This window comes from Pinus tabuliformis, chromosome 6 (assembly GCF_031772625.1).
Source record: "Pinus tabuliformis cultivar Carrire ecotype Pingquan chromosome 6, CPIR1, whole genome shotgun sequence".
NCBI lineage: Eukaryota > Viridiplantae > Streptophyta > Pinopsida > Pinales > Pinaceae > Pinus > Pinus tabuliformis.
Window position 1 is genome coordinate 859,532,542 of NC_142292.1, and position 9,853 is coordinate 859,542,394.

The 9,853-nt window shown below is 40.0% G+C and overlaps 1 protein-coding gene across 1 annotated transcript; it reads right to left on the reverse strand.

The window, feature by feature from the left end:
- Positions 1–803: 803 nt before the first annotated feature.
- LOC149261603 (uncharacterized) lies at positions 804–1,436 on the reverse strand. The gene has a single exon (XM_089369887.1). It carries the CDS (start codon positions 1,434–1,436, stop codon positions 804–806), a length of 633 nt encoding a protein of 210 aa, XP_089226013.1.
- Positions 1,437–9,853: the final 8,417 nt, after the last annotated feature.

Below are 9,853 nucleotides of genomic sequence, written 5' to 3' on the forward strand. Positions count from 1 at the left end.
GTTATAATCTTGTAAATAACATTACACAGAGCTATGGGTCTAAAACCGTTAGCATCTTCTAAATTTTCACCCTTAGGAATCAAAGCATAGAAAGTAGAGTTAATGGCAGGCCATACCTTTTGGTTCATCCTAGATTCTTCTATCAGATCAAGGATCTCTTTTCCCAGAAAGTGCCATCCCGCCTGGTAGAAATCCACTGTGAAACCATCCGGGCCTGGAGCAGTACCTTTCTTCATTGATTTTACAGTTTCCTCAATTTCTTCTAAATTAACAGCTCTCATCAGCGCCTTATTTTGGTCTTCTGTAACTAAACGAGGGATGGCCGAGCATATCTCCTTTATTGCCCTCGTTCTATCAACTTGAGGTTCTATTAAGATTCCTTTATGATGATCCACCAGGACTTGTTCAATCTCAGCTTGCTCAACCACTCTATCCCCATTCTTATCTTTGATGGATAGAATCCTATTTCTTTGTCTGTGTTTGATCATAGCCTGATGAAAGAATTGTGTGTTCCTTTCCCCCTCCCTTAACCACTTTATTCTTGATTTTTGCCGCCATAGAACTTCTTCCTGCTTTCGTCTTTCTTCAAGTTTTCCAAGTATTGCCCCTTCTTCTCTTATACTCTCCTCTGTTCGGCCTTCCATTATCATCTTTTGTTGAAGTGATTCCATTTCCCCCTCTAGTTTTTGTTTGTCTTCCATAATGTTACCAAATTCTTCCTTGTTCCAATTCTTAATTATCCCTTTCAGTTCCTTCAGTTTCAATTGGAACGTATGCATTTTTCCTTTGCCCTGCACTATACTCTACGTCCACCATTCTTCCACTTTCTTTATGAATCCTGGGTCCCTTAACCAGAAGGCTTCAAATCTGAAAGGTCTTTTTCCACGATTTCTTTTGATATCCACCTCTAGTCTAATAGGCCAATGATCAGATCCAAGGGATGGAATGATCTTTGCTTCGACGAAAATATCCTTATTCATAATGGCTTCTGATACTAGGAAGCGATCCAGTCTTGATGCTATTTGGTTCTTACCTCCCCTCCTGTTGTTCCAGGTGCATATCCCATTAATAGTCTGGATGTCTACCAATCTTAAATCTTCTATCATTTCATTGAACATATCCATGAAGTGGTCCAGCTTCCTTATCCCTCCTTTTTTTTCTTCTAGGGATTTGATTAAATTAAAATCGCCTCCAATGATCCAAGCAGCCTCTGGATATATTCTGCGGATTATTTTCATACTATTTATAAAACTTTCTTTTTCCCCTGGGGAAGGGGGGCCATAAACCCCTGAAATAACAACCTTTTCCTTTGTTCCTACTATCCTACCCAAGCCAGTAAGGACTCTATTCATGCTGGTCCAGCTTTCTAGAATGATATCGTTTGGATTCCACAAAATTGCAATACCTCCCGCAGAGCCGATAGCATCTTGCCCCATAACTTCGTATTGCAGTTTATTTTTGTCAATTATTCCTTCCAGCTGTTGTACTGTAATTTTTGTCTCCTGTAAAATCATAATACTAGGCTTCTCTTTTTTCAATTTCTCTTTCATATATCTCTGTTTACCCTTACTGTTCAAACCCCTAATATTCCAACTGATGACAATCATTTAAAACTTTTGGTAGGAGGGGAAGAATACCTCTGACAGAGGTATCACTTTACCTGAGTTTATCAACGTTTCTCCCACAGTTTGAATAGTTTCACTCATCGATTTCCGACCTCTCTTCCTACTATTTTTTCCAGAGCCGTCCATTCCCACCTGTCCATTCCCCTATTCATTTCCTGTAGTTATCTGCTTATCCATGTTCTCCCCTTTTTTTTCCTTGTACTTCTGAAAAGCATCCTTAAACAGTTGTTTCTGCTTCTCAGGTATGAATCTACTATCTAAATATTTCCATTCCTGAATTAACTGTTTCATGATTCTCTCCTCCTCCACTTCACTTTCTACCTGGTTTTCCACGTCCATCTGTGATTGCGTTGTTGCATTTTCTGCCTTTCCTTCCATCCGTTCTTCAATAGTTTTTCCTAAATTTGCATCTTTTCCTTTATTTTCACTTACAATTTCCATTGGAGTGTTTCCAGGGTCTTCATCGTCCTCCAAATTTACTTCGTAGTCCTCATTCTCGCTCTGAAGAATTGAAACTTGTTTTGACTTGTTGTATGTATGGGTTTTTCTTGTGACTGGGGTTTAGGTCCCTCCTTGCTCTGTTTTTTCCTCCTTGTGACCTGTTGAAAACCCTTGTCCGCCTCCTCCATTTTTCCTGCATTTCTCTGATATTCCTCTTGACTTCTTTTCGGTTCCTCCTCCTTATTTAGAGGGCATTGCCGATATAAATGACCATATTCATGGCATTTATGGCACCTAAACGGAATATGTTCATAGTATATTGGCTGTTGCCAGATTTCATCATGATATTCCAGCTCGATATTCTCCGGGAGAGGTTCTGCTAAATTCATGTAGACACAGATCCTTGCGTATGAAGTATATTTGCCTCGTTTTGTAGCTTCTGCAATTTTCACAAAACCCCCGATTGAGTTCCCAATTCCCTCCAAAATTTCAGGGTCCCAAAATTCATCTGGGAGCCCGAACAATCTAACCCAGATTGGGGCGTCCAGCATTTTTTCCTTTTCTGGGTTGTATCTTTCTTCCCAGTATTTCATGAACAGGCCTGCATTGTTCATGAAGTGCGGTCCTTCTTCGAAAACCCTATTCTTGTCCTCCAGATTCGTGAAGATGGCTGTAAAAAACCCTTTTGCTCCCAGTTTCAGATCTATATGGCCTTTTGGTCTCCACTTTTGATCAATCCATCTGTATAACTCCTTCTCAGATGGCCAGTAGCCTATGAACTTACATATCAGGGCATGGTCCTTCATGTAACAGTTGTATTCCTCCAGTTTGTTGCAGGGAATGACATATCTAGGTTGTTTGTGTGCCCTAGGTAGGCATTTTCCCCCCATCCTTTTCTGCCATAGGTTACCCATCACTGGGGCAAATTTTTCCTTTTGGTTATGCTGCATTCCACTTGCACTGGTCTCCCCTGCTACCACATTTTTGAAGGAGGGGATCTCTCCCCTCCCTCTTGGGTTTTCCATTTTCCCCTCAACTCTTGACTCTAATTATTTACCCTCTCTTCGTTGCTGAATACTGGTTGCCTGAGATGCGAATATTGCGAGATTCCCTTTCCAGATCTGTCCTCTTCGCCTTCCTTCGTCCTCTATCCCGCGTTATTCCCCTGTCAACCCCGTTTGCTGCGCCGACTGCAAACCCTAGCTGCGCGCGCCCTCCTCATTCTCAAGCGTTCCCTTCATGTTCAAGGGAGCATTAATTTAGAAGGATTTTTCCTTTGTTTTTTTGCCACTAATTTCATATATATATATATATATATATATATATATATATATGAGCACTTAAATATTTTGTTTTTATATGTGTATACTTAAGCATTATATATTATATGTAATTAGTTTTATCTATTTATTTAGACTTATGTTAAATCTTAAAAAAAAAATTGAAGTTTTTATAATTTTTTTCATAAATTTATATCAAATTAAATTTAAAATAAAAAATAAAAAAAATTGGTAATTGACATTGAAGTGATAATTTTTATTCGTTTAAAAAAAATTGCCAGAGGAAAAATAAATGAAAATAATAAAATTTTAAAAATATCTAATAACTACGCATATGTCTGTTAAACATCATTGTTCTTATAGACATTATTTCTATATCTATGTGAAATCTAAATTTTTAATACAACTTGAATAGTCTAGGACCATCACATTGCTTTGATATACATTATTTCCAAATCTATGCGAAATCTAATTTTTTAATACTACTTGAATAGTCCAGGACCATCAACGTGAGTAGCTTCCTTCAGTGAAACATTTGCACCTTTGTGGGTAGAGCCCACATAGGGTTATGGTTAATCAATTAGAAAGCCATATCCTTCACTATATGTAATATTGCACACAATTTTAACAATGAATAATCTTAGGAATGGAAATAAGGTTAGTTTTGCAAAGTATTTCGAGCAATAAATAAATAACTACTAATATGGATCATATGGTACTTTAGGATGCTCTTGAAGGCTGAAATTTGGTGAAAGTTAATCTTTTTTTTGTTTAATATTATGTTTTATGAAAGAAAAATAAACTATTAAACATTTTGGCCCTGGTCAAGGGAGAAGAATGCAGGGAGGGATCGACCTGAAGCGGCGCGTTAGGGTTTGAGAGAATAGGGTTTTCAGAGCCAAGGAGGAAGGATACGGAAGTCTGGGAAGCGAGAGAAGGGTTAAATAGGCATGGAAGGAAGATTCGCAAGGGTAAAACGAAAGAGGGAGGGGAGAAAGAATACAGGCGGGGCTGAAGGGCTCCATGGAAGGAAAACAGGGGAGGGGAGAGATCCCCTCCTTCAGGAACGTGGTAGCAGGCGAAACAAGTGGAGGCGGACTGCAAGGGGCACAGAGGGAGACCAACAGGGATGCGCCAGTGCTGGGGAATCAATGGCAAGCAAGAATGGGAAACAGGTGTTTACCTAGGGCACAGAAAAAACCAAGGTATGTAATCCCAAGCAACAAACTTGAAGATTATAGATGCTATATGAGAGTTCATGCTCTGATCTGTAAGTTTATAGGGTTTTTGCCATCTGAAAAGGATTTAACCAAATGGATCCAACAAAGATGGAGGCCAAAAGGGCATATAGATCTAAAACTAGGAGCAAAAGGATTTTTCACAGTCATTTTTGCAAACCTAGAGGATAAGGAAAGAACTTTTGAAGAGGGGCCATACTTTATGAACAACGCAGGCTTATTTATGAGGCATTAGGAGGATAGATACAACCCAGATAATGAGAAACTGTTGGCAGCTCCTATATGGGTCAGATTGTTCGGATTACCAATGGAGCTCTGGGATCCTGAAGTATTGGAAGGGATTGGCAATTCGATCGGAACTTTTGTCAAGGTGGCAGAGTCAACCAAAAGAGGGAAGTATACATCTTATGCAAGGATATGTGTGTACATGAATATAGCGGAACCGTTGCCGAAATATATAGAAGTGGAATACCATGACGAAATATGGCAGCAGCCAATAGACTACGAGCATATCCCCTTTAGGTGCAGAAGATGCCACGAGTATGGACATCTTTTTAGGCAATGCCCACAAAACAGAGAGGCGGAAGCAATAAGGACTTTGGAGGAAGAACAAAGGAGAGCAGAAGGATCGAACACTGGGGAGAGGGGATTCAAGGAGGTTCAAAGGAGGAAGAAACCAAACACGGAGGGAACGAGGATCCAATTAAAAGAAAAAAAATACCAGCCGAAAACCAGAACAAGTTCTAGGTCCTTCAGGATGAGGAAGATGAAAATGAGGGAGGAAAGATGGAAGAGGAGGATAATGAGAATGCTCCAATGGACATCATAAAAGAGACAACAGAGAAAAGTACAAGTCAAAATAGAGAAGTAGAAGAAGAGATGGGGGAAAGTCAGGAGAACACAGTAGGACAAGCGATGACTGGATCAGAAAGTCAAAAAGATAATGGGGGCGAAGAAGAGAGAATAATGAAGAAACTGCTTCAAGAATGGAAAAACCTCGATGAAAGATTCATTCCGGAAACACAAAAACAAATATATAAAGTTACATTCCAGAAGTATAAGGAGAAGAAAGGCAGCACTTTAGAGATCCGACCAGATCAAATAGGGTCACAAGGGAACCAAAGCCTGGGAATGGATGGTACTGGCAAGGGGGGTAGAAAGAGAGGAAGATGAACCATAAATGAAACGATTCAAGCAATAGGAGAAATATTAGTTAATTCAGGAAGGGTGATACCTCTTTCAGAGGTATTTCAACAACCATCAAAAAGTTATAAATGATAGTTACAAGCTGGAATATTAGGGGACTCAACAGTAAAGGTAAGCAGAGATATTTAAAGGAGAGATTGAAGAAGGATAAACCAAGCATAATGATAATACAGGAAACGAAAATGGGGTATCAGCAACTGGTAGAAATTATGAAAAGGACTAAACCACAATACGAGGTAATGGCACAAGATGCGGATGGTACAGCAGGGGTCTGGCAATCATATGGAACCCTGAGGAGGTAATTTTTAAGAATTGGATTAGTTTTCCTAGAATACTAAGAGGCTTGTTTAGATTGACGGGATTGGAGGAATGAATTCTTATTTCAGGGGTTTATGGTCCTCACATACCCAGGGAGCGGAAGGAATTCCTCAAGAATATGCAAGCTATAAGAAGAATTATCCCTGGAACTCTATGGATAATAGGAGGAGATTTTAATATGATCTGAGCGTTAGATGAAAAGAAAGGTGGTGTAAGGAGACCGAATCAGAGTATGGAAGAGTTCAATGAGATGATTACAGAACAGAGGCTGGTAGATATCTCCACAACCAATGGGGTTCATACATGGAATAATAGGAGGGGAGGAAAAAACCAAATTGCCTCGAGATTAGATAGGTTTCTTGTGTCTAAGCAAATTTTGAACCGGGATGTGTTTATCGAAGCTAAAATTATGCCAGGCCTAGGATTAGACCACTGGCCGATTAGATTGGAAATTGATATTAAGAAGAACAACGGTAAGAAGCCATTTAGATTTGAGGCTTTCTAGCTCAGAAACCCCCAATTCTTAAGCAAAGTGGAAGAATGGTGGACTCAGAGCAAAGTTAAAGGGAAGGGGAAAATGCATACTATCCAGCTAAAACTCAAAGACCTCAAAAAGAAAATCAAAAAGTGGAACAAGGAAGAGTTTGGAAACATTATGGAAGAAAAACAAAAATTAGAGAGAGAGATGGAAGAAATACAGCAAAAAATAATTCTGGAAGGGAGGGATGAAGAGAGCAGTAATGAGGAGGGAAGAATAATCGGCCAACTGGAAGAAAGAAGGAAACAGGAAGAGATTCTGTGGAGACAAAAGTCGAGAATAAAATGGCTGCGTGAAGTTGAAAGGAATACCAAGTTTTTTCATCAAGCTATGGTCCAGAACAGACAAAGGAATCGGATATTCTCTATCAAAAATGCAGAGGGGGAGAGGATAGTTGAACAGGGAAATATTGAAAAAGTTTTAGTGGATTATCACAAAGGGATTCTCACAGAACCACAAAGGGACCGGGGAGAAGCAATAGAATGCATTTACAAGGAAATTCCAAGATTAATAACAAATGAACAAAATAAGGCTCTGATGAGGGCAGTAACTTTGGAAGAGGTGGAAGAAATTGTGATGAATATGAGAAAAAACGAGGCACCAGGACCGGATGGATACACAGTGGAATTCTATCAGGCAGGATGGTATTTTCTAGGGCAGGAAGTCTTGGAAGATGTAGAGGAATCAAGATTGAAGCAAAAGATATGGCCAGGAATTAACTCGACCTTTATAACTCTGATCTCTAAGAGCAATAATTCTGAGGATGCTCAAGGTTTTCGCCCAATAGCCCTGTGCAATGTCATATATAAGATCATAGCTACCTTGATAGCGAAAATATTAAAGACTTTGCTTCCGAATATTATTTCACCAGAGCAAACTGGCTTCGTGGAGGGTCGACAAATACTTGATGGATTAGTAGTTACTCAGGAGGTGATACACTCCCTAAACCAGAAAAAGTAGAGAGGAATGATGATGAAGTTAGATCTGTCAAAAGCCTATGACCGTTTGAGCTGGAAATATCTCAGAGCGGTTCTTGGAGCATATGGATTCGATAGTAGATGGATAGAATGGGTCTACAGCATGATTTCAACACCGAATTTCTCAATTATGGTAAATGGTACCCCAACAAACACCTTTAATGCAACAAGGGGAATTAGGCAGGGAGATCCTATATCTCCATTCCTATTCATAATGGCAGTCGAGGGTTTTAGGGAGAAATCTCAAAAAAGAACTATGGGAAAAGAAAATCAAAGGCTTAAAACTATGGGGAAACAATCTGTCCATCACACATCAGCAGTTTGTAGACGATATTATGCTATTTGGTGATGTATCAATCAAAGAGGTGAGGAACATCAAAAGAGTTTTAGAAATATTCATGGAGGAATCAGGTATGGAAATAAACAAAGAAAAATCATGTACTTTCATATTTAATACTCCTGATTCTATCAAGGCTCATCTTACCAGAACATTAGGCTTTCGACAGGGGGAACTCCCTACTAAGTACCTGGGGAATCAGCTGGACATAAATCCCACCCGGATGAAAAACTGGCAGAACACTATAGAAAAAATAAAAAACAAATTGGCGAGCTGGTCCTTTAGATCCTTGAACATTGCCAGCAGAATTGTCCTTTTAAAATCGGTCCTGCAATCGATACCTATTTACCCCCTATCTATTATGGCTGCACCCAAAGGAGCGTGCACAAAAATGAAAGAAATATTCGGAAAATTTTTATGGGGTGGCCCTAAACAACAGAGGAAATGGGCACTAGTATCATGGAGAAATCTTATGAGAAGAAAAGAGGAAGGAGGATTGGGTATGAGAGATCCTGAAATGCTAAACAAGGTGCTAGGAGCAAAATTATGGTGGAGGTGGGTGCAAGGGGGAAATGATGTATGGAAGAGAATATGGACTCAGAAATATAAGATGCCTGATACAGTAGAGGGTAGATTGAGACTCGAAGAAACCCCAAAAGGATCTTCAATCTGGGAACTGGCAAGCCAGAATAGGGACATTGTAAACAATCATGCCTTCTGGGAAATACGTGAAGGAAGCAGTGCAAGATTTTGGGAGGAAGGTTGGCAGCAGCGAGACAAATTGACAGAGATACAAACTCTACAAGAAGTCCAACAGAAAGCGAAGAGGGCAGGATTGGAGCATGTGAGAGATTATTGGAAAGACGGAGAGACCAGTGAAATATGGAGGGTTTGGAGGAAGCCAGAGGAGTGGTATGAAAATATAAACCAGGATCTGGGGAATATATATACTAAAGAGGTGGAATTGAGGAAAATTAAAATCAGATCAGGAAGGGACATTCTTAGGTGGGGAAGATCTATGAAAGGAACCTTTACAGTAAAAGAAGCCTACTATTTAGCAACAAAACAGGAAAGGGAGGAAGGAGCTACTGACTGGAGAATAATATGGGAAGGCAAGTGGTGGCCGAAAATAACAATATTCACATGGCTGGTGAGCAAGGAACGGATTCTAACATGGGATAAAATACAAAAGAAAGGCTTTTATGGCCCTTGCGATGCAGCCTATGCAACCGAGAAATCGAAACCCAGGAGCATATACTGAATGAATGTCCATATGCTAGATGTTTATGGGAGGAAATCAGAGTACTTTTTGGAAAGACAAAGAGAGACCCCAACAGCATTCAGAACACCATAATGCAATGGGGCAAAGGGCAATTCCTCTGCAGAGTATTGAGGAGAATATGGAATTTGTCAGTGGGCTTCGTAATATGGTCCCTATGGAAAGAACGAAACAGGAGGATCTTCCGGGAAAGAAGCAGTCAACCAGTGAGAATATGGGAGGGAATATGCAAATTGATAAAAGAAACAGTTCTGTCTGAGGCATGGGCAGAGGAGGATTGGGAAATGAATCAGGAGGAAAGGAGAGTAGTATCCAAATTAAATATGGACTTTGGTATGATCTACCCCAGAAAAGAGAATAGGAACGGAACTCAAACACAGAGCACTAACCAATTCAGATACCCCGGAGAGAATTTTATTAAACTGAACTTTGACGGGGCGTCCAAAGGAAACCCAGGGCCCGCAGGCCTTGGGGGTATCTTCAGGGACAGTAAGAAAAATACAAGGTGGGTGTTTGCGGAATGGGGAGGTGAGATGACGAATAATGAAGCAGAGCTGTGGGCGGTACATCAGGGGCTAAGGATAGCTGTGAGGAATAGATACATGAATTTGGAA

What these genes read in the sequence shown, in the direction of transcription:
- LOC149261603 (XM_089369887.1), bottom strand. Translation starts at nt 1,436, where the DNA reads ATGGGGCAAGATGCTATCGGCTCTGCGGGAGGTATTGCAATTTTGTGG.